Source organism: Wolffia australiana, chromosome 6 (assembly GCF_029677425.1).
Source record: "Wolffia australiana isolate 7733 chromosome 6, ASM2967742v1".
Classification (NCBI taxonomy): Eukaryota; Viridiplantae; Streptophyta; class Magnoliopsida; order Alismatales; family Araceae; genus Wolffia; species Wolffia australiana.
Window position 1 is genome coordinate 13,340,922 of NC_135840.1, and position 25,001 is coordinate 13,365,922.

At 43.5% G+C, this 25,001-nt stretch overlaps 1 protein-coding gene across 3 annotated transcripts in view; it reads right to left on the reverse strand.

Moving 5' to 3' along the window:
• The window catches only part of LOC144704926 (Zincin-like metalloproteases family protein), a 41,905-nt gene that overhangs the window by 4,729 nt on the left and 12,175 nt on the right, over nt 1–25,001 (reverse strand). For 2 of the 3 annotated variants that reach the window (XM_078577513.1, XM_078577514.1), the window contains exons 4-15: nt 23,639–23,729; nt 14,256–14,435; nt 13,117–13,197; nt 8,107–8,187; nt 7,331–7,423; nt 7,044–7,124; nt 6,806–6,968; nt 6,588–6,708; nt 6,431–6,503; nt 2,007–2,114; nt 931–1,028; nt 808–853 (exon numbers count right to left, since the gene is read on the reverse strand). In XM_078577513.1, the coding sequence (XP_078433639.1) occupies nt 808–853; nt 931–1,028; nt 2,007–2,114; nt 6,431–6,503; nt 6,588–6,708; nt 6,806–6,968; nt 7,044–7,124; nt 7,331–7,423; nt 8,107–8,187; nt 13,117–13,197; nt 14,256–14,435; nt 23,639–23,729 (1,216 nt within the window). Of the gene's footprint in view, nt 1–807; nt 854–930; nt 1,029–2,006; nt 2,115–6,430; nt 6,504–6,587; nt 6,709–6,805; nt 6,969–7,043; nt 7,125–7,330; nt 7,424–8,106; nt 8,188–13,116; nt 13,198–14,255; nt 14,436–23,638; nt 23,738–25,001 lie in introns of all 3 variants that reach the window. The other variant, XM_078577515.1, reaches the window with a different exon arrangement.

Consider the following 25,001-nt stretch of genomic DNA (forward strand, 5'->3'; position numbering starts at 1 on the left):
TTGTTCTTTATCTCTATTTTTCAGAACTTGGATTTTGATTAGAAATCCTCACATCTAAGCTCATATCAGAGGTTTATTCACATCTAGGCATGTATCGGAAGGACAAGGAGAGGTAGAATTTCCCGGGTAGAGAGGTGAAACGGGAAGGATCAGAGAGGAGGCCGAACAGAGGAGGGTAGGGATCGGCCGAGGACAAGCCGCCTGAAGACGAGGCAATGCAGAGATGGTCACGAGGACGGGATCATGGATGGAGGCGGAGCGTGGATATAAGAAAAGACGGGAGGGAAGGGAAAAAAAACGAGCACTTAAGAACCAACTTCCAGAACGCCCTCCCAGAAGGAGGGCTGTGCTATTTAATGGAAGCATAGAGGGAAATGAGGCCGGATGCCCTTAATAGCAAAATCGCGAGAATGCCCCCAACGTGTACACAGGGAATCCTATCAATTTCCTCACCGTGTACAGAAGGATATCACAACATTTTTACTCGCACGGCATGTCCTTACTCCTTTATATCTTCAGTGGGATGAATCCCCACCTACATCCAAGCTAAGCATCTCGGTTGCTTACATACCACGTTGAATACATCAGAGTTCTCATTACAACTCGAGTCAGACAAACCTAATAGTAAATCACATGTAATGGAAGTATAAAAAAGAGTTTTCATTCAAAACATGCCATACATCTCTTCGAAATCCATCAAAGCACAGTCACAGATTACATGATTCAGACAAAAGATCAAAAATATTTTATCAAGGAATATTATACTGAAATATAACAATATCCAAATACATGACATGAATCACTAACCTGATCATACCCAGAGATTTGTTTCATACAAATGGATTCATAACACCTATGCCAACAGTTCTTTTGTTTATCAGTCTGACGAGAAAAGATGACTTTTGCAAAACAATGTAAAATTATATTTACCACTTTTCTAGCATCTGACTTGGAATCTCAAGAAAATCCACTTCCATTCGCAGGCCAGAGAAACGAGAAAATGTAGCTCGATTGCAAATATGTTGGAGCTATCAGCAGAAACAATACCATGGCATCAAAAATAAACTTACTTCGACAAAAAATATAACCCAAGAGAAGGAAAACATTTTTATTAATTTCATTGAGCGAAAAAAAATTCAAAATCATCCAAATTAATATAATGCCTAACAAATGTTTGAGCTAATTGGAACCAATGCAGATGTGTCTACCCCTAGTTCAATAATGGCAATATAAAGCCAGCAGGCTCAAACGGCCCTCAGTAAATAGGAAAACTGTTATGCCTCCTCAGTTTGTGATAGAATAAATAGCAATGCATAGCTGTCATGTGAACAAACAGCGCTTCCAAGAATACCAAATCCACTGCACAATAGAGTTGAATGAGTATAGCAGCGGGAACGGAAGGGGAAGAAACACGAAGATAGAAACGAAGCTCAAATTAAGGTTACCCGATTGGTAACCCGTCAGGATCGGGACTCTCCCATCCAGCCAGTTGCTGTGGCAACTATCTTCAAGAAAACTCTATGCCTCTTCTCTTCCTCCTACCTTTTCTTTATAGGCTCTTATTTGGTTGACCATCCCACCTTACGTTGACCGGAGACCTTAAGTTCTCCGATACGATCGTGGTAGACCCATATCAAAGACCGACAGAGATAGGCAGAGCTAGCGAAATAGGAATCTTCATGGCATAAAAATTGGCATTCTATCATGTTAAGAGGAATCTTCTTTATTCAAAGAGCAACAGCAATGATATATCACAAACATTTTTGAAACTGCCGCTGTCAGAATATTAGAAATGGATAAACACTGCCATTTTGGAAAGATGTCCTACAAATGAATTCTTTCCACACCAACTAGATTGCACAATAAAATCATTGAATGAAACAGTTTATGAAAATGTATTGACTTCTCGTATTTTAATTCTTCATGGATCGTCACCGAAAAAATGAGTCAAGATCTATCTCTAAAAGGGTAGTACCGCCTTCTGATTGAAGAAAAATATAGCTTACCACATGACCAAATTCATGAAAAAAATTGAGCACTTCAGAGAATTGTAGGAGTACTGGACTATCATCTTCTTGCTTTGGAAACTGAGATATCAGGAGTGCCACGGGTGTCTACAGAGATATCAAAATAAAGACTTTCAGGAACACAATTTTTACAAAAATGGCGTCTTCTTATTACAAACTAAATTCAAACACGTGTAAAATGTTGGGAACCTCATTCAAGAATAACATTCATTCATTAACGGAAATAGATCAACTCAAATATCCATGCAAGAATTGATTAACAAAGGGAATACATTTCATGCAGCATAGCCTAGAAGAGATAACATTCTCCAATGAAGGGCGTTGCTCAATTGCAGAGAATGAAAGATACAACAACCCCTTGAACTCCCCTTCATGAATAACTCCTACGTGGCTTCTCATGCATTGTTTAATTTGAGCTGTTTCATTTAATTTAGCAATCACTGATGAAGAATAAGATCTGTGTCAATTACATGAATGCAACATGTCCACTTCAAGTAGAAAAGTGATAGGTCACAGACATTCTTATTCTGAAAGAGATAGATAGAGAAGTAACTGCTGGCCTTGATGCTGGCACGAGAGGAAGAGCAGTGTTTATATCACACGGGGAAGGGCTACAGAAGAGTGGAGGTCGCCAGAAGAGTTTATAATGGGCTGGAATATCATAGTTTTTTTTTTTTGAATAGAAAAAAATGTTTCTTTTCATAAAACAGGGCTGCGGCAACTGGGATTGGAAACCTGGTCGCAGCCCTAAGAATGGAGGCCCACAACCATCAAGCTGGAATATCATAGTGGAATAAAAAAACCACATTGTAACTTTTTGGCATCCTAATGGGAGGGCAACAAACCAGAAGGAAAACAGGTACAATCAAAATGGATTAAAATGCCCATCATGGACCTAAGAAGGTACAAGAATCCAGCGTAAGAGAATGTACCTGCACTACAGTCTTCAAATCCGGCTTGGTAATCCATTCTGTCTTCTCAATGGAGTTGACAAAGTTGTGATGGGCTTGTTCATTCTCAAATGAGGAATAATGTGCTCTGTTTGATTCCAGATCAGCCTGTGTAGTGATAATTTGATCTTGCCGCAATATCTTCAACATCAGGCGGTAATTGTAGTGAAACTTGATTTGAACCTTGATCTAGGCTCGTATTTGAGGGAGGGTAGAGGGCGAGGCCAGGTAGAAATTCCAAGGGTTGAGAGGTGAAACGGGAAGGATTGGAGAGGAGGCCGACCATAGGGGGTAGGGCCAAGGACCAGCCGCCTGAAGACGCGGTGAGGTAGACACGATCACGAGAGCAGGGGATCGTTGAGGGAGAGAGGGAGACCAGACTTAGACGTGGAGAGGGGAGACAAGAACATTCCTTTCTTCCTCTTGTTCTTGGCTGTAGTGCCCCTGTGGGCTAACATAACTTGTTTACCCCCTAGGATCCTATCAAAACCATCCCAGTGTCCTCAGCCACGGATCACCGAGGATAACATCCACATTGCCAAGTGTAAATGGATGTAGATTATGCTCCAATGAAAACCTGGTAAGGTAAGGGAACAATTAAAAAATTCCCATTGTTTGCTTGAAGAGCCATCACCCAACTTAATATTAAGGCAGGGTAAGGAACGAATAGGGATTCCAATTACCAGGACAACTTTCTGGCAAATAAAGTTGTTTGTCATCCCTCCACAGACTAATATCTTGACCTTCTGCTGATAAATGAGACCCGAGTCATGCGATCAAAACAGTGGCAATTTAGGAGCAGTATCTAATGCCATGAATGCTCCGTCACAAGGGGAGAAATCATCTAATTGCATGAGAAAAAGCTGACACATTTATCTCCAGAAGAATTTTTACAGAGGATGGACTGCGCTACATTCCCAGGACGAGATGTTTGGTCCTCCATGTCAGTTCGCACTCTCCGTTGGGCACTTGAATCTGCAGTACTTAGTCGTCCACCCTGCATATTTAGAGGAGTTGACCTTTGAATATAGTTCTGGGAGTTATTAGGAGTGGTTACAAACCTTCCTGCGGGTCTCAAAACCTAGAGGTTACTCTCCGCCTCTATAGAACAAGTCATGATTTCTTGAATTCCATACGGTCTAATATTTGTTCAATTCGGATTGGATGTTCGGACCTAATCCCTTGACATAAGCAATCCCATGCACATAAGTGGGTAAATGAGATAGGAATGCATCTAGGTCTTCGAACTCTGATCTATGATCCAAGACAGAACCAGTTTGAAGGAGATTCAAAAGTCACTCTCATAATGACTTGGATGATAGTTAATATCTGCGCTCAAAGTGTTGTCTGAAGACTAACCAATGATTGAACCCAAATTTCTCGTTGGTGTAGATGAACCAACCCTGAATGGGACCCTCCAAATGAAGAGTCAGGTACTCAGTGTAAAAAATGAAGCTTTTCAGAGTCTGGGAGTCGGTGTACCTTAAAAATCCTCTCTATACAATTCAATCAGCTTTGAGAATTGGCACTAAAATATGGAAGACTTCCTTTTCTGAACTCGGACTTGCCTCCGGAGGTACTCTTTGGTTGACTGGTACGCCTGCATACCTTCTACTGGGTTCATTATTCTGTCTAGAGGAAGTCGCCGGTGAGTCTTCAAATTTAATGTTGATCGCCTGGAGTTCCAGTGGGATATTTGAGAGAATTTATGCGGTATGTGACTGACATTGGAGGACTTATTTCCCTTTGTCGTTAGATTCCTCCATGTGTAAAAAAATCAAACTGGGTAAAATAACCACTGACCTGCAGGAGTGTTGTTTGCTGATCTAGTGCTCAGTTCAGAATTATCCCTTCAAGTGTCTGAAGTTCAAGTTGATATGGATCGATTCAAAGAAATGATTTTCTCCAATATTACTGTCAGGTAGACCTGCTTGTTACCGATTTATCTCCAAGTTACATGAAAAACTTTGTTGATCCCACAATCCATAGTGTTTAGAAAAGAATGTATCAGAAACCCACCATTAAATATTGCGACAATAGGCTGGCAATTGACGCGGTGCATTGATCATGTGCATATGACAGGGTTAAGCCTGCGGAGATTGATCATATGATAAGTAAGATGAAGTTGGTGAAATCCTAAGGTCAACTTGCAGGCATACTTGTTTTTGAAAGATCAATTCAAGAGCCGCTCACCTGACAAGGTGGCAATCACCAAGCTTATACATGTAAATCCCAAGAAACCTACCAGTACAAGGTCAACCCATCACCTCTCTGTATATAACTGGGGAAAACCAAGTCGCCATGAGGTCCCTGACTTCATGGGAAAGTCCATCCATAGAAGCCTTCCTCCCCTGGAACACCACCTTGTTTCAATGGAGCCTTATTGCCCATAGCACTGCCAAAGCTCCTCACTTCTCCTCCCTCCTAGAACCATTCCTCATAGACTCTCAAAAAGACACCTCAGATGTCACATTTACTGATGGTGGCGCTCGGGTGGCCCAGATAACGCGTGCAAGGGGGCACTCAAAGAAATGATGGTGGCAGACATACTTACCAAAGGTTTACAAAGTTCAGTTTTCTATCAGCTGCTAAGCAATTTGGAATTCAAGAATCTATACATAAGCTAAACCGGCGTGTCCGCTAGAAACCTATAACTTTATTTTCTTGTCTTTCTGTATGGAACCTTTTATCTCCAAATCTTCGAAATAGGCCCATAAGTAGTCGAGCTACTTGCAACCCATATATAAGCAGGGTTCATGCAAGATGTCCTTGCCTTTTTCCTCAAACCCTAGTCATGAGTGGTTTTGGCAGGCAGGAGTGCCACTAGGACAGATCGTGCAGAAACAAAGCCTCATCGTTAGACAACAACAGTTGACATTTGCGTGGCACAGTTTAGCATTACAATTTCAAGTTAGTGAGCCATCATATTGACCCCTCTAATCCCTAGCACTGAATTTCCAGGACTAGGAGGCATGCCTAGCTTTGATCTCCCTTCAAGGGATGATTGATCTCCACCAGAGTGACAGAGTCATAGCAGATGAAATTGCCTTAAAATGTTAAAGATGAATGTGCCTTCTGCCTGGACAGTTGCAAGTGCCTCTTTAAGAAACAACCTCTCCTCCCCATGGATGAAAAACCCATGTGTATGCAGCTAACAAAAGAGCAGAAAGATGGAAAAGAGAAAGAAGAGAAGATGCGCAAGATAGGTCCAGATAAACATATAAGGTACTCTCATGCAAGATCGATCTTGGTTAAGTCATATTTTTTTATCATTTAGGTTAAGTCATATATACAGATATGTACTGTGCCGAATCACTTCTTAGTCCAATATGAGACAACAATGGCAAGCCAAATATCTATTAAATCAAACTGTGTTCCAGTGAGAACCCGTCACCCATTAAAAGGTACCGAACAGTAGTTAAGAAAATAATAGTACTTAAGAAATCTAGTCACCTGATTTATACCACCCGATGACATGGACCCATCTTGGACGGCCACAACACAGGTTTGAGAGTATTTCCCTTCTCTGAATTTACAGAAACCTAAATTCAATTATCATTAAGACATAAATGTCTACGCTAAATAAAATATAAATGAGAAAGTGTCAAACCTTGAAAACATGTCAAGAAAGAAATAGCCCATTAGCTCATTGGAGCTGGGATCCATGACTGCAAACAGGCGAACAGCATCATGCCAGGTATCAACATCAAGGACTTCCTCAAACTCAAGGTCTTCCACCATGCAGAGGTTCAAAACGTTCATTCAGATATTAATCAAAGAAAAATTATTCTAAACATTCAACTTTTTACGCCAGCAAGTTGACATTACGAAGCAACTCCTGAAATGTTTTTAAAACTCCGGATAGAACCATGTCGACGGGGAATAAAAATTTGGCAGTCTGCAGCTCTGCATCAATCATTTTTTCTTCAGCTCTTTTCATGTAGTACCGTAAATCTTCAGCTCCAAATGGAAAATCTCCTTCTTCATTTTTCTATACATCAATCAAGTTGAAACATTCAACAATCTAAAACAAGAGTGTTTTGAGAGGCAATATGCAATGTACGACCTTTAGATCCTTGAGAACATTAAGTTCGCGCATAGCCATCTCGGTTAAGTGGCAGGAGATGTCCTCCAAAAATTCTAAAACCTACGGATGAGGAAGAAAAATATACTTTAGACATGAACATTCTCTTGGTAAGATTATGGTAAATATTTTTATCGCAAAGACCATAAAACTGAAAATACTTTTTAACATGTAACTTTCCATTGCAAAGTCCTAGAACAAATAAAAATGAACCAAATGAGAAAGAGCAGAAACTGTCATTCTTCATAAAAAAAGAGAGAAACTCTCACTCTTGTGGATGTCCTTGCCATTCTTGGTTCGACAATGTAGTCTGCAAAGCAAGAATATCCAAGCAACTGAGCCATTTTTTTGCGCAGTCGAACCTGATATTAGGTTAAGAATGTGTTTCAGTACATATGATATTAGACCACAGCAAGCAAAAGGTTGATTCAGACGACCATAGATAGAAGCTCTGTGTTCTGCATCATATGGAAACCAATAACAATCCAAAGTACAGAGATATAGTTTAAGGATAACAATGCTAATCACGGAGTTTTTTGCAAAGAACAGCAGAGAAGAGGAAAAAAATGTTTGTGCAACATGTTCATTCAATAGAGATAGAAAATTAAAATATTGAGACAAATAAAATTATTTCATAGAAACATAAAAATCTGTGACACAACGATAATAACGACAAAAAAGTAACCAAAACAAAGGAGCAAGCATCAAGGCCACACAATCCCGTCAAGATAAAATACAGATAAAATAATTTAATATGATTTAAGAGGAAATTTATCAATGAATTCTACAGTCTTCTGGGGTGTGATATATGTAGAAAAACATGGTTTCATTTACTCTAATCTAGTTCTCCAAAATAATCTCTTTTTACATTCTCATTTACATCAAGGAAGAGATGAGTAGCCATAATCAAACTCACAGCCATAATCAACGGAGACCCAATATACAAAAAAAAAAGAATTAAACGAGACACTACATAATTTAACCCAAAGACATGATAATCAGACCAGGCGACCAATAACACTGAGTTCTATCATAAAGTATTTACCAACTTTTCCAGGATTGCTGTATTTGCTTTCCCACATCGGGTCCCATGGGCAACTGCAACACATTTCCTGGTGGATCCTACCTATATGAAAGGCTGTCAAGATTATATAAAAGAGATGAATAATCTTTTCTAATAGAAAAAATTGCGCTCTACCTGAGAAAAACGAAAGATTAAAGGAAAATAAAGTGCACATGGTTCCAATAAATTACTACCAACAGTTAGTAATTGAAACATACGAACATATTCTAAAACATTAATAAGAGATTCGTGAAGCAAACCAGAAAACAATCAAAAACGAATGTGTACCAGAAAAATGCTACTTCCAGAAATAACCCGAATATCTCATTAGATCCAATGGTGGGAGATATTTTTTCTTGAAAGAACAAATCATGGGAGATATGCTTGACATTCAGGGTTCAAGGGCATTTTGTATGGGATTCCTCAAGGACCTCATTGTGGCGCAGCCATATTGGCCAGAGCACCGCGAAGAGCCATTCCCAGCCCTAAGGTCCCGCATGCTCCACGTCGGAGCGAGCACCGGCATGCTTTGTCGGATGTCACATCAACCCCAATGAGCTTTTGCAGTCTCCAAATTGTGTGCACAAAAGAACACTCAGAAAACAGATGAAAGCAGTCTTCCTCGCCTTGTGCACACATGGGGCACAATGCTGATGTGTCTAGGATCATGTGCTTTTGGAGGACTCATGTCATAATTGATTGCCTAAGAAGCAGCCATCCAAAAATCTGAACTTTTAATGGGACCTTCTAATTCCATAAATGTCGTCAGGTACGGATGATAGACAGATCCCTATGTATACATCCTGAACTGAAACAGATGTGCCCTTCCACACCAAGTCATTATGTTTCCATTTGTGGGCAGCAGGTGTAAGATGTTCAATCGGCAATCAATCCTCTGATCAGACAGCACAGCCTCCACGATAAGATTCCATGTATTGTCCAAACAGTCTCGCATTAACACTTGACAATTCAGTGTCAACACAATGGGGCAGGGAAAAGCCCCTCACAACTTGCCTCAGGCTGACCAGTCCTCTGTCTAATAGCAGAATAAGTCTCAATCTCCCATTATGGGTTAAAAATCTCCAAATCTGTGGAAAAATCTGTCTCAAGACTTTCATGGTCGACCACAGCTCTGAATGGGTCGATCGCAGCTCCCAGCTCACCTCCTACCATAACTGTCTATCAAGACTGTCATGGTCATGTCTCCCCTAATGTTCCCACCAATTTTGTCAACAATGCAGTGTTCATGTCTTATCATACACCAGCCTGCCAAGCTCTACGCTCAACAAGCCACCTTTCATGATACAATAGCCAATCGGCTGCCTTACTCAGACTACAGGTTTTCCAGAAAAAGCCCCTCATCAAGGATCCACATCTGACCCACTTAGACAGCTTGATAACGTAAAGGTAAAATATCAAGATTACAGAGAGCACTGATCTCAGTGACACCAACTGACCAGCTCATGACAGCATGCAGCTCCACCAGCCCTCCAGTTTCCTCTCCACCTCCTTGATCACAGGTGCCCAAGCCGAGCTCGATATCGATCCCCTCGTCACGGGCAGCCCAAGGTAGCGCATACTTAGCATCCTAACGTTTTTCCCTAACGACTTCTAAGTTACCCACTTGTAACTTCAATATTTGATTTGATTGTCTGTTAACCATGAGATGAAAAAATTGCGCATCAGTGTCCCCTCCTTCAGCTACAGTTATCGTAATCTTTGCCTCCAGTACATATCTAACTTTTTATCCTCTTCTACAACGGCTTCTTGCCGGTTCTTTCTCTCCATTACCTCCTCCACCATAAGGGTTCTAGTGTCCTCCAGACTGTCTAACTGTTTTATGCCATCCATAGTCTCCCACCATCATTTGTTTCTTTCCTACTGAATGCGCTTCCTAAACCCCATGAGATGGCTTCAAAGCCCTTACAATTTTATACTCAGTCTAGCTGAATCAATATTCTGCATGTACTGGGATGACCACCATTTTTCCACTTCTTCCCTGAAACCATGCTCCTTCTGCAAAGATTTGTCCATCTTGAAATATGAAGACTGACCATGACCCTCCAGCGTCTACCACACAATTTGGGAGTGGTCAGAGAAGGGCCTCAAGAGTAAATGCACATCTACCATGGGGAATCGTTCCAGAAGCTCCCCCGAGCATCAAAATCTATCCAGTGGGAGATCACATACTGTGTCTTTGTGCTCCTCCATGTTTAACAAAAGCCCTAAATCCCATTTCCTACAGCACAGCATTTGAAATGAAGGACCAGAACTCCTCCAACACAAGGTCTCAGCCAGTAGCATCGTTATGTCAGTCCTATGTTTGTAGGGTAACATTGAAATCCCCCATCAGGAGACAACTCCATGTACAACTGCATGTAGCACTTCCCAAAGCAAAGCCCTCAGAGTGCTTGAAACAGGACTGTAAGCTGATGTGACTACCCAGTTGTAACCATCATTTGCTGTTTCAGCTTCACCTCAACCATGAATTGCCTAGTCCACTCATTCTCTTTGGAGAAAACCGTATTGTTCCATGGGACTACCTGACCTCTGGATTGTCCCCCCTCCATTCACTGCCAAGAAGCCATCTTGAAAACCTTGCCCCACTCCACGCCCTTGTCTCCCAGCCTTCAATCACGGAATCTTGCAAATGTTGCACCACTATTGGGCCACACCTTGCATGTTGGAGTCCACATACATTCCAAGATATGCATTTCATTTATTAACTTTGTATCTCCCTCCCTAAACCTATCTCTTCTGCAGCTCTGCCTCCGCAACCACTAAACACGCCATCTGGGTCATTGTCGGGTTGCACTCCTCCACATCCTCCTCACTGCTTCCCTCCTGCATTGTCTTCTTTCCCCCCACTGTCTTCAGCAAACATCGCTTTCGTCCTCTTTGGACACTGTTATATGCCGCTCACCTTCCAATCTGCCTTCATTTCTTCTATGCTTCCCTTGTCGGCCCTGCCATCTGTCTAGGCTTCCATAATCCTTAATTTTCCACACCTCCCCGCCTTGATCAGTGCCCTTCCTCCTGCGTCATCCTCTAGGAGGAGCTTTCCCCTATTATAAACCATGCCTTTGTAACGTCTTATTCCCCAAGAGTGAGCCTCCTTAACCTCTATGGTGCCCATAATTGCCAGAGCATATTGCTTCCATTGTGTCTTAGGTTCTTAGGTCTGAATGTGAAGGAATAGCAGTCGTTAAAGCCTCCTGTTCTTTCCTTTGTACCCTCAGTGGGCTCCTATCCACAGACACCCTCGACAATTGTGTACTCCGCATTGTTTTGTCCGTGGTTGTTCTGCATGCTGTTCATTCACTTCGGCCTTCAGCCATAGTGGCTCTGACGTCTGCTGCCCCCTTGTCTCGTGAATTTGGGATGTTACCATCACAGATGCCATCACAGTGCGTAACATCCCACTGCTCCTTGACAAGTCCAAAAAAGCACGGGTCTATGCATTCCCGTGCGTAATGCCCTCTTCATAGACATTTGAGGTTCCACCATCAGTCAGGCCTCACCATCCACAGAGGCGAGGTTCCACCTGCCAGAAGCATGCTCTCTGCTTCCATCCCTGCATGTCCATGCCATGCTGCCGCCCCAAGCAGCCGTTGTCTGCCTTGTTTCCCCAAGAATACCTTTCTTGTGTGGACGACCTTCCAAGAACGTTGTTCTCGGAGATTTCTTGGAACTTCATGGAGTTTTCTTTTAGCTTCTTGGATCAAATTCAAGAAAAGACCCTCTCTTGGAGCTTTCTTGGAGATTCTTGGAGCAGATTCAAGAAAAGGCCCTCTCTTGAAACTTTCTTGGAGATTCTTGGAGTTTTCTTGGAACTTCTTAGAGCAGATTCAAAAAGAGGCCCGCTGTTGGAGCTTTCTTGGAGATTCTTGAAAAAGACACAAGAAATGGCCTTATCTTGGAGCTTTCTTGGAAAAGCCTTCTCTTGGAGCTTTCTTGGAGGTTATTGGAGCAGATTCAATAAAACTCCCTCTCTTGGAGTGTCTTAGATTTCTTGGAGCTTTTGTAGAGCTTCTTGGAGAAGATTCAAGAAAACGCCCTCTCCAAGAGCGCACGGCCTACAAGAAGCACACTGGTTTCCTGCTCGCCATCATCCTGGCTCTATTTCGGGTAATCGCATCTCCACCTTGCCGCCAATACACTTTAAGTCAGCGATCCTGCCAGATTCTACCATTTCCCAACTTTAAATTTGCGGTATTATAGCTTCTTTCAGTGCCGTCTTCCACTACATACTCCTCAGCCTAGCATTAACATTGAAATACATGACTAGCCACCTACTTGTCAAGAGGTAGGGATTTCTTGAGGTAGCAATTAAGTTCATTATCAACGGATGTCGTGGACGCCACTGGACATCTCGTTGTTGTTCATTATCTCTTGGAGCTTAGAGTGATATTGGAGCTTTTTTGTAGAGCTTAGAGTCCCAAGGCATAACCATATCTGTCGTCTGAAAATTATCATCTTCATGGATGCCTGCTTCATGATGTGCATAATTTTGTTTCATACTGGTTCAGAAGGAAGTAAAGTGTTGGCGGCATTCTGGTCATTTGTGCACTTAATATTCAGATAGATTAATGCCCTTGACTTGATCACTGATCCAGAATGATCTTCCTACTTTCTTCAAAACAATACATAGGTCTGAGCACAAATACCTTTCCTCTCTCTTTCTCATCTATTTTTCCAGCCTGATTTATATCATATATTGGTTAGCTTTGACCTCTTTTGGAAAGGATGGAGCAATTATCCGTCTAACATAAGTTTACAATAAAGGACCACAGAGGTCTAGAGATGGTACACCCCAACTCTACAGATGATTAATTATTGTCTAACTACATTTATGGTTAAGTCTGGAGAAAGCACATAAAAACTTTATTCTTTAGTATCTCAGTCAGCGGTAAACTGGCTAGGATTATTTGAGACAATCTCACATTTAAAAGAAAACAGACTGAAAAAGAGATTCATTCCGATAGCACATACCTTGCAATGCTCTAGTATTGGAGAGATATGATGGCTTCTTAAGGTAATCTTCAGCTTACCATTCTCAACAACATCTAAGCTCTACAAAAAACACAGAGTGAAATCCATTCATTACTGGCAACATCAATGTTTGCTTTAGGAGAGAATCGTGCTGAAAGTCAAGGATCCAAATGCATATTGTATTGACAGCAGTAGACATATCGAACCCCATTATCTATCTTTATCTTTCCTTATTTGTATTTTCCTTTCTCTTTCTCTGTTCTTTTCTATCTCTACAGGCCCCATACCATTAGGGCCACTTGTAACCCCATAAATGGGAAAAGCCAATTTAGGTAAGTACATCATTTTCTTTTCTTCTCAAAAACCTTAGATACTACCAGGTCCGCCGCTAGCAGAAGAGGAGGTAGGAAGACTAACGACATGTAGAAAATTAGCGAACTAAGAAAATCACATATCCCCAAAATACCAACCCACTGAACAATTATTAACATTGAAGACATAAACTAATGAAGATAAGTCTTTCATGGATGAAAGGAGAAATTGTCACATCAAAGTTGCAGGATAACAGTATATAACCCTATCATAAATGCCAAAAATTGATTCTTAAGGACCATTCTACTTTGAGAGTGTTCTGCCTCATAGTCAAAACACAAAATATTCCCTTACGATATTCCTTCCTAGTGACCTTTATGATGCTTCAGATTTGCTTTTATTGCTCCCTCCACCGTAAGGGCATCAAGCAAAGGTTTTGTCATGGGGTCAAATAATTCTACTGACCAAGTTTTACCATCCAGAGTAAGCCTGATATGCTATATCATCTCAAAAGTCATTCTACTGCTTAAAGCATCCACCTTGGACGTAGTTCACAACATTTAGAAATATGTAGGTCGAGCTTGGGTTTTAATTATGTGGGGTTGACAACTCTGCAGTTTATTCCAAAACTATCTACAGCTATGTTCTCCACTAACGTTAATGTACTATCCTGATTGGTGATGATCTTAGAAGGGCCTACAACCTCAAATAAGTTATAAAAAAGTTACTGCACTAACATAAATCAATAAATCAACCATTTATCATCAGAAAACTTTTACCATGAAAGATCGATACATCCACGAATCAGCATCACAGCATTATTATACCTTGATAAATTGTGGTGGAAGCCCTCTGAGCTCAGACTCACCAAATTGAAGAAAACTATCATCCAGTGTAAGGTTCTTGATAAACAAGAGACTGAGATCATCAATTTTAGATCTAAGATTGTCGAATTCTTTTCTTTTATCTGAGTTAAGAGCCACCCCATTCCGTTCAAAATCCTTTATCTGCATTACAGATAAAGCAAAGATAAGTGAGAGTAAAAAGGATACAATGGGTTATAGGCAAAAAAAAACTTGAATCAAAATTTTAATGCAATTAACAATACTAATTTAGAAATTCAGATAAAATATAATAAAATTACCCCAAACACGAAAAATGTTGACAAGCTAATTGTATCATAAAAACAATCTGCAGTACCCTGATACCTCTGATACTAGAGAGAGCAAATTCAAGTGAAAACATTAATTGCATTAAAATGACTGCGCCTAGAGGACAGGATCCAGCAGCGACAAGGAAAGAAACAAAGGAAGCAGAGGGATGGATGCTCATTCTCTCACTCAGGCTGTGAGAGCTGAGCGCTGCTGCGCACCTTACCATCGCTCCCGTTGCTGCCGCTGCCACCTCTGCCACCATCGCCACCATTGCTACCAGCACTGCCACTGCTGGGGCATTTATTTGCCGCCGCTGGTGCACCTATTACAATCTATTTTGATTGCCAGAGCTTGAGGTTATGACCAGCTGGCGTCAGATCGAAATTGCCGGCTGCGAATAATCCCTTCATCGGCCAATTCGAGGCTCTCCGTGCTGTGATCCTCAGCCTGCACGAGTGGCAGCTTGAGCTCACTTGCATGATTCTGACCACAATTAATGGCCAAGGGGGGAAGGTTAGATGGTGTTTTTTGGTCGACTTCTTGTCGTTCTCCCACTAACCTCCCGTGGGCGTCCACTATTGAACTTCCCCAGATCAGGAACTTGTTTTTTGATCACGATAACTTGCAGATAAAGGTGAAGTGTCTTCTTCCTGCGGAGCAGCTCTGTTCTAGGGCGTCCGAGGAGAATTGTGATGATGTGAATGTTGCAGTTGTGCGTCGCATGTCAGACTATTTGGTGGGGAAATTGAAGAATGAAGATCCTGCTGAGGCTGATGAAACTGCAGGTTATTGGTTCTCGTGCACGGAGGCGTTTCTTTGTGAAGTTCTTCTGGGCCAGTCTGATGTTCCATGCTGGAATATGTTACAGTCTTCTCAAAAATCTTTATGTACAGACCAGAATAAATGGAAGAAATGTACAATATTTATTGATCAGAGTTGATTATACAAGTTTGCAGGTCCTCTCTCACTGGATATGACCCGCTAGATGATCACTCGCCTCAAGAGCCTTAGGAATCACTCCTCTTTTGAGTGTTTTTCCTAACTATACAGCACATATCTTTATTCAGGCATTTATGGTTCCTCTTCAAACATATCCAAAGGTGCCATCTCTTGATCACCCCCTTTGGCTTCTTCTTCAAAAGATGCTTTTGGTAGTTCTTCTTCGGGTGCCTTAGTTGCTTGCATGTGATTGCTTGACACCCAGCCTTCTAACTGTACATGTGAGCTGTTCTCATAACTGTCATAATAACTGTCATTTCTCATACTCAGTATTGATTTATTTCTTCTTTATATACTTTCGGAAGATTCATATCGGAATATTTGTAGGCACATCGACTGGTCTAGGAATAGCATGTTGGAGTTGGCTGTCAATGTCATCCGGGGCACGTTTTCAGTTGCAGGAGGATTGGAGGGACTAGTTGAATTAGCGTGTGAAGTTTAGAAGGCTCACTCTAGAGTTTTGATTCAGTTGTGAAGAAAGACGACATTGCTGGCACCGTTTCTTGCCTCTGTTCACTTCATACAGGCTTCAGCATGGAGTTTGATTACCGGGCAGCATTGATTACTCTTGTGAACAAATTTCTTCTCAAAGAAGACCAAAACGGAGGACGGCTTATCAACATCTCTAATTTACTTCTGATATACACAGCGACACTCAGTTCTTGCTCCTCCAAAATAATGCATACCATTCAGGACACTCAAAATGAATTATATGAGGAAGAGATGAAAAGGATAAAACTTCCTGAAAAGGACGCCGTTCCTTTTCCCCTCTAGAAGTACCTTGCAGCGTTAAAATCAGGGATAAGTGAAAAATTAGATAAAGAAACTTTCAAAAGTTCAGCTGAGGAATATGTGATGAGGGAGTTATATCACTACATATGCATTTCTTTTCTTTTTGGACAATATATGAGACAGTCACTCGAACAAAAGGTAACCACCTGACAAGTACATGGATCAAGCCCTAGGACTCAGTTACATGTATACATTTTCCTCTTCCCTCTTTATCCCTGTCACGAGGAAAACCATGATGCTATGAAGCCTACTATCTCATGGGCGAGCGCATCTGTTAAGGCCTTCCCTCTCGGAAGATCACCTCATTTCTGTGTAGCCAGATTCCCCAGAGCACTGTCAGCGCTCGACCCCCCACTTCTCTATGTCTGGGACTGGTCCTCTGCATGGACTACACACAGGCCTCCTCTAATGATGTGTTCACCATCAACTGTGCTTGGGTGACCCAAACTGTGCGTATGAAAGGGCATCCAAAACATTAATGACTACAATCCTCATCGTCTCTTATGCACAGCACACATACCGTCAGAGCATCTGCATACATCTTCTAGAGAAAGACGTGGGTCATCAGTTTCTTTCGGAGTAAGAGCCACCCAAAAATCTTGGCCTTGAGCAGAACCTTAAGATGCCAGATGGCTCGACACGCCAGGATCATATTTTTGTCTTCCTTGTTGCTCTGTCAGATCCGTGCATAGGTTTTCCCCACCGAGAAAGGAGCTCTTGTAGAATCCCGAACATCTGATTACCCGGGGCTAGGGAGGATCTGATTTAGAGCTTGTAGCAAGCCCAAAAAATCAGTTAGTCCTTGGTCTGACAAGGCATCTACAACCCTCAGGTTCTAGGTACTGTCCTAGAATTCACTTAGTGTAGCAATCCCTATATTGTATCACTCTGTATTCAAGATGCCTACTGGAATTGGCCAGAGACTCAAAAGCTTGATGAGACGGTTCCTCTGGAAAGGCACTGGATCCGACCAGAGTCAAGGGCTTACATTGGTTGCATGGGATACTGTATGCAAGCCCACCAAACATGGCAGACTAGCAGTATTGCATATCCAAAGCATGAATACAGCATTATTAACAAAATGAGTGACTAGGATCATGCAACTAAGCGATGACCTCACCTTACGGATCTTGAGAGACAAGTATGGTCGAGGATTGAACTGAGATAAGAAAACAACCCCAATCAAAGGGGGCGTCAGCATTCTGTCAAGGCCTCAGACAAATGTTCCCCAAGGTCTGGGAGTCCTACTCTGTACAAATAGGCGATGGGTTTCTCTTTAAATTCTAGGCAAATAGCCGACGGAGTGCTTCTCGCAGAGACCGCGCGACGACCAGGGGTCTGTCGAGAATTTAAAGAGAAAGCCATCACCTATTTGTACAGAGTATCCTACAAGCGCTTAATCACCTATTTGTAAAGAGAAATTCTAGGCATCACCTATTTGTAAAGAGAAATTCTACGAGAAATTTTACGATGATTGAACGGCTATTTGTACACATGACCTCGTTCAATCACCGCTTCGTATCCTACGAGCGGCATGGTGGGACTCGGGCTGTCCTCACCGCCAGTGGTGGACGTCTTCGAGTGGCTGGCATCGGGACTATCCACGTGGACGGTCTCAGTCTCATTCACAACGTCCTCCATGTTCCGTCTCTCCATGCTTTGCTTATGTTACCGCAGCGCCTTGTCGATGCGGTTCAGTGCTCCTTCCACATCCAACCTGACGGGATCTTCTTGTCTAACAAGGTGCGGAAGACTACACCGATTAGGCGGGACCGGGGGTTGCTGCTGTTCGATGATGGGAGCCAATCGTGCTTTATGGTGCAGCGCAGTCTTCACACAGCTGCTGATTCTCGCCGTGACCGCCTCCAGCTTGCTCACCAGCGCCTCGGGCACCCACCGTTCTCTACTTTACAGCGTCTGTTTCCGTCTTTATGTATGGGCTTGGACCTTAAGACCGTTGTTTGTGAGGCATGCCAGTTAGCCAAACATCGACGTTCGTCTTTTTCTCCATCTGCTTCCCATACGACGGTGCCGCTGTATCGTATTCACAGCGATGTCTGGGGGCCGGCTCCGGAGCCGAGTCTGAAGGGGCACCGCTGGTTTCAGATCTTCGTCGACGAGGCCACCCTCTACACGTGGACCTACTTGCTTCCAGCCAAGTCGGGTGTAGCGGCCACGGTTCAGCAGTTTTGTGCGATGGTTCAGACCCAGTTTGGCCGTCCCATTCAGCGGTTCTGCTCGAACAACGCTCGCGACTACGTCAACCAGGAGTTGACATCCTACTTTGCCGCGCGGGGCGTTCTCCATGAGACGTCGTGCGTTGCCACCCCGGAGCAAAATGGCATGGCAGAACATCGTATTGGCTATGTGACGTCCATTGCCCGCACCTTGCTGTTGAATTACTCTGTTCTCTGGACGTATTGGGGAGAAGCCGTCTTGACGGCTACTCATCTCATCAACCGCCTGCCCTCCCAGCCTCTTCAGTTCAGCAGTCCGATCGATCGGATGTCCGCTGCATTTCCTGCCGTGACGGTGCGTCCAACGGGATTGACTACTTTGAGACCTTCTCCCCCGTAGCGAAGATGGAATCCGTCCATCTATTCTTGGCTCTCACTGCTCATCATGGGTGGCTGATTCGGCAATTTGATCTCAAGAACGCCTTTCTCCACGGCGATCTTGAGGAAGAGGTCTACATGAGCCACCCTCCCGGGTACCCTCTGGGTCCTCCGGGAACCGTCTGTCGATTGCGGAAGTCCTTGTACGGACTGAAGCAGTCTCCGCGGATGTGGTTTGGTCGCTTCTCCTCCGTCATGCGTGCTGAAGGCTACACCCAGAGCAACGGGGATGCTACCATCTTCTTTCGCCATGGCCCGACCGGGGTAGCTATCATGGTGGTCTATGTCGACGATATCCTGATTACTGGCTCGGATATGGTTGAAGCCTCCCGCCTCGGACTTGCTCTTGCTCGGGAATTTGAGATTAAGGCACTCGGCCCCCTTCGTTATTTTTTGGGCCTTGAGGTCGCCTACTCGTCTCGCGGCATTTTCGTCTCCCAGCACAAGTACACAATTGACCTGCTGACACTGACTGGTATGACCAACTGCTCCCCACTCCGGATGCCCATTGATCCCAACGTGAAGTTGGGTGAAGGGGGCGACTCTCCGCCGGTCAACCACTATCAGTATCAGCAGCTGGTGGGGAAGCTTCTATATTTGACTCACACTCGCCCCGACATCAGCTTCGCCGTCAACCTGCTCAGCCAGTTCATGCATGCTCCGCATGAGCTTCATCGCCAGGCCGCCAATCGGGTCCTTGCATACCTGAAAGGCTGCCCGGGGAAGGGCCTCCTCTTCCCACGGAGCACTGACACGACTGTGAAGGTCTATACGGATGTTGATTTTGCTGGGTCCGTCGTCGACTACCGTTCCACTACCGGGTACTGCGCCTTCGTGTTCGGTGGCCTTGTCAGTTGGAAGAGCAGTAAGCAGGACAAGGTGTCCCGCTCCAGTGCCGAGGCGGAATTCCGGGCCCTTGCCGATGGGGCTTTGGAAGGCCAGTGGATCTACGGGATCTTGCGCGAACTTCGCGTCAAGTATTCCGGCCCGATTCACTTCTACTGCGACAACAAGTCGGCTATTGCCCTGGCCAAAAATCCTGGCCAGACCGACCGGATCAAGCACATGGGGCGTGACCACTACTTCTTCAAGGAGCGGATGGACGAGGGCATCTTCGACCTCCATTTTGTGTCTTCTTCCGACCAGGCCGCTGACGTCCTCACCAAAGGCCTGTCTAATCCCCTCCTGGTGCGTGCGGTATCCAAGCTCGGCATGGACGACATCCATACCTCGCTTGCGGGGGGCTGTTTGTGAGATAGGCCTTATATGGCTAATGGGCCCTGTTCTATTAGCCCATTAGCCCTTTACTCACATTCTCTCTCCTAGGGTATAAATACCCTTTCTCTTATAACCTGTTGGTAAGAGATTATTCTTCTTGTTCTCATCACCCTTCTCCTTCTCCTAACCTAATCTAGGTTAGGATTCCACACTTACATCCAACCTATTGCAGCAATATACACTACCATTGAAGCGCCACGAAGGAAGAAATGCCTGCACTGGATGGGTTAAAGCTCAGCTTCGTCATGGGCTGGAAATTTTTCCAGTAGTTCCCTCCGTACTTAAAAGTAATGTGGAACTCCTTTAGTGACATCCCCAACAAGGCAGCCCATGTGCGCCCCCGAGCTGACTTTTCATTGCTCCAATCGGAGCACAAGTATCAACAGCTGGTTGGTGAGCCCGCCCCCACCCATCGATGTGGTGGCGAGAGTCCTGGCCCCTTCTCTAGGTCTCTTAGGACATTTTGTTTGTCGATGTCCAGTCCCAGTACACTTTCGGCATACCACACTGCCCCGGTACTCTCGCGCTCTATGTCAATTCTTCAGGCATCTGTAGCAGCATTCTTCCTTTTCTTCCTTGTTAATATGCGCGACTCGGTGAGAGTTTCTTTGTCTTTATGGCCCGACTCTCACCCAACCATCCTCCTCAGCTTCCGACGTATGTGCTGTTCACATTTGTGAGCGACTACAGGTGAATGGACGGTTGGTCTCCCGCCATTCCGTTGGTCTTCTGTCTATGCCTTGGACGTCGTCGTGTCTTGATGGGCGGGTTCCGCGAACTGCCGGTGTAGATGATTTGCACGACATGGCTTGATTGTGGTCATCCCCTTGTCCACAGTCTTGTCTCTCGAGTATGGTATATGTTGGTGTAACTGTTGCAACCTCCCTCGCTCTGCTCATCAGGATTGGAGAGAATGGCCTTGAGCACACCGTGTAGGCGTACTACCTCCTGAGCATGAACACAGCCACAAGATCATTGACCAAGGATGGGTGTCAAAAGCTGATGGATTGAGCATACTCGCTGAGCATGCAAAAGATTATCAGAATTTTCTCCCATGCCTGGGACTTAGGCAGATTCTCTATGAAGTTCATGCTGTCCTCCACCCAGATGTGATTTGGGATGGAAAGAAATTGCAGAAGATCTACTGGGTATAGTGTGGATGTCTTGTTCTTATGGCAGGTGCTGCATTGGTTGATGTGCTCCTTGATTTGCTGCTTCATCCTTGGCCAGATTGGCTACTGGAAAGCACTTATAAGTCATCATGGAATTCCTAAAGCAATTTGAAGGAAAGAGGGAAGATCACCCCCAAATTGTGATCAACACTAGTATCAGCACACTAGTGTACCAGATCCCATTAGAACTCCGAAGTTAAGCGTGCTTTGGCGAGAGCAGTATTAGGATGGCTGACCGCCTGGGAAGTCCTTGTTGGTGACCACAGCATGGGCATGTGATCACAGTTCAATATTTCAAAAAAAAATATACATATGAATGTGACATAGATGGTCGACCAAAACAATCATCGCTCCTACCTCCACTCCCTCCAAAACCAGTGTGAGATAAATTCTCCAAATCATGTAGGATACTGAGCAGCCATATGGTTCTTTCCTTCAAAAAAAATCATTATGGTCCAGCTATATCACCCATAATCACACAAGGAGCCTTCCCCATTCCGTATGTTCCTTGCATGCATCTCCCTGAATTGAGCCCCAACAGGCATTGCCGGAAGACACATCCATCCCAGGAGCTTCAGCCAATTAAAGATTGCCCGTGACGAGCACGCAAGGAAAATGTGAGAACAGCATTCTTCTCCCTAGGTGCACATAGGAGACACTGCCGATTTATCCAGGACCACACTTTCCTAGGTCTTGGGTCATAACTCATCTCCTCAAGAGGAGCCATCCAAAAATCCTCACCTTTAAAGGAACATGTTGCTTCCATAGAAATCAGAGGTAAGGATGGTAGAATCCATTGGGTCTCTTTGATCTCATTGTTTGCATCATGTTCAGCAGATCTTCCAGCCTCTGGTCTGAAAGAATGACCTCCAAAATTTAGTTGCATGAGTCATCCTTCCATTCTCTAATGAATGCTCTTTGCCAGCTGGAATAGTCAAGGAACTCTCGAATCGTGCCTCAGGACCACCAGTCACCCATCCAGAAGGGGGATAATGAAACACCTCAGTCAGGCTTCAAAGAACCTCTAGACTTGGCGCAATACTGCCTCATGTCCTGCCATAAGGTGAATGCCCCCTGATTACAATTGCACAGTGCTCCCTGTTTACTATGTGCCATAGCTGTCTCCCAAAACCTTCATGGCCATGTCCTCCCTTGACCCCATCATCCTGCCCACTCATGTTTCCAGCAACGCTGTGCTCATGGTTTCCAGGTGTACCACTCCTTGACCCTCACAGCCCACCGGTTGACTGATTACCGTCCAAGAGACCCTAGCACATGATGAGTGCAACCCAATTAAATATCATAACACTTCCATACATTCTTCGACTTAACTCAGTAAATATTTTAACATAGGCATTAGATGGCACATAAAGCTTTACCTTCTATTCAATACTAAAGGGGGTTCAATTCTCTAAGTCCCTTTTTTAATAGCCTACACTTTCAATGTACGACTGGTATGCTTCATTTGAGAGGGAGTGTAGAAGACAATCATAATGTTTCTCGGCCCACCTTCCCCAACATACAAGGGAAAAATCAAATCTTCACACTACGGAGAACGAGGAAATCTGAAAATATATTAGGTTATATGACATTTCACGTTATTTGTTTCATATTGCGCCACCCAAAAACAACATGTGCAAACTGTCACTGAGAAACAATGGAAATTCTAGTTCTCAACCATTCTCTCTTCAGGGTTCATTATCAAAGATATTTAATAAGAAAACAAAACAAGATATAAGTATAAGTTGAGAAGCATAAGCACAAGTTGGAAAGGCAATATCAAATTCAATTGGATCTTATAATCTGCTAGAGTCATCATAAAATGCAATTCGAATGGAGAAAAACAACATATGGGTTAAATAGCAGATTGGAAATGTACTGAAAAAATGGAGGATCCAGTGGCTTAACCATGAAATATTTAAACCCAAAAAAAGATTGAGTGAAGATATTTATATGGAGTGTCATTAATAATATATATCTAAGTGGACAGTCATTTAAAACGTATTTTAGGAGAGACTTAACCTTCCTTGGAAGTTCATTCAGCCTGCGCAATATAACCTAATTTGTTTTTCATAATGACAACATTCAAGTGATACTTTTGATGCTCATCTGAAACCTCAAAACCCATTATGACCTAGATCTTGGAGATGGTAATGAGTGAAAGAAAATCATAAATAAATCGAAATGGACTGATTACTACCAAACAGTCAATGAAACGTTGAACTTCTGGAGCGACCTCCTCTCTTCTATCTCGATATGCAGAGATAACACGATACACATCTTCACGTTTTCTGATCATCTTGCACAACATACGAGCAGTACTAATGAAAATTCGAATATTATATTAAGCTGAAATGAAAGAAAACATTGCCAAGAATACCAAAGCATTTCTAAACAACAGAAGTCGAATCCAGGCATAGTTCTTGAGTTTCTGATAACAATGTTTCATCTGGGAAGATTCAAATAATCAATGAAGCATAATATTGATTCATGTTTTGAAAAAAAGAGGGAAGCTCACCCAAGAGCAATGATCAACCAGAAATTAATGATAGATAAATTAATGTGCAGTACACAACCAAAAGGGTCTTCTCTTTATTCACCCCTCCATTCAGAACCATTATATAAGGAGGCTATTCACATCATGCAGGATATTGTCTGTCAAGGCACACGTCCCTTGAACACCACCTTGTTGCGATGCAGCCATTTTTCCCATAGCACCACGAGGACCCTTCCACAATCCCTATGTCCCCTGCACGTGCCTCCTCTGATTAAGCCCCAACATGCCTCATTGGAAACCATGTCCAACACCATGAGCTTCGTTGCCTCCATACCACCTGTGCTACGGACACTAAAAAGAAAAGCTGAGAGCAATATTTGTATCCCAATGTGCACATGAGACACTCTGACGGAGTATATGGGAGCATGCACTTCTAGAAGGTTCTAGTCATTATACATTTCCTTATCAGTAACCATCCAAAAACCCTCACTTTTAGGGGAAGCTTTTGCTTCCTAAGCAGTTGGCAGGTAAGGATGATAGGATCATCCTCTTTAGGTCAAGTTCGAATTTTGTTGTATGTCTGTGCCTTTCCAACCCCAAGCTATCTGTTTTGTACCATTCAAATGACGTAAGTGTAATATAGCCTGCTCCGTGCTTATCAGTCTTCTACCCTCCGGTCCGAAAGGGCACCTGCAAAAGTCAGGATCCATGCTTTGTCCCAACAGTCTCTAACTGATGATTGTGGATTCCTTGCCAGCTGGTAGAGGCGTGGAAACTCCTCCCATTGCATGTCGCGAACTGCCCAATCGTCTGTCCACTATTGGAATAGGGATCCACCTTCTAAGCTGGCTTCAAAAGTCCTCTGGACTAACGGAAAGATATGTCTATCTAATTGGGGTCCTTGCCACAACGTAGATGCCCCTCTAGTTGGAGACATGAGATGCTCCAAGTTTGTCTCTACACCATAGTTGTTTCGCACTACCTTCGTGACCAGGCTTCACCTGATCCCACAATTCTGCCTGCCCATTTTGTCAGTAGTGCCTTGTTCATGTCTTCCAAGTGTAGA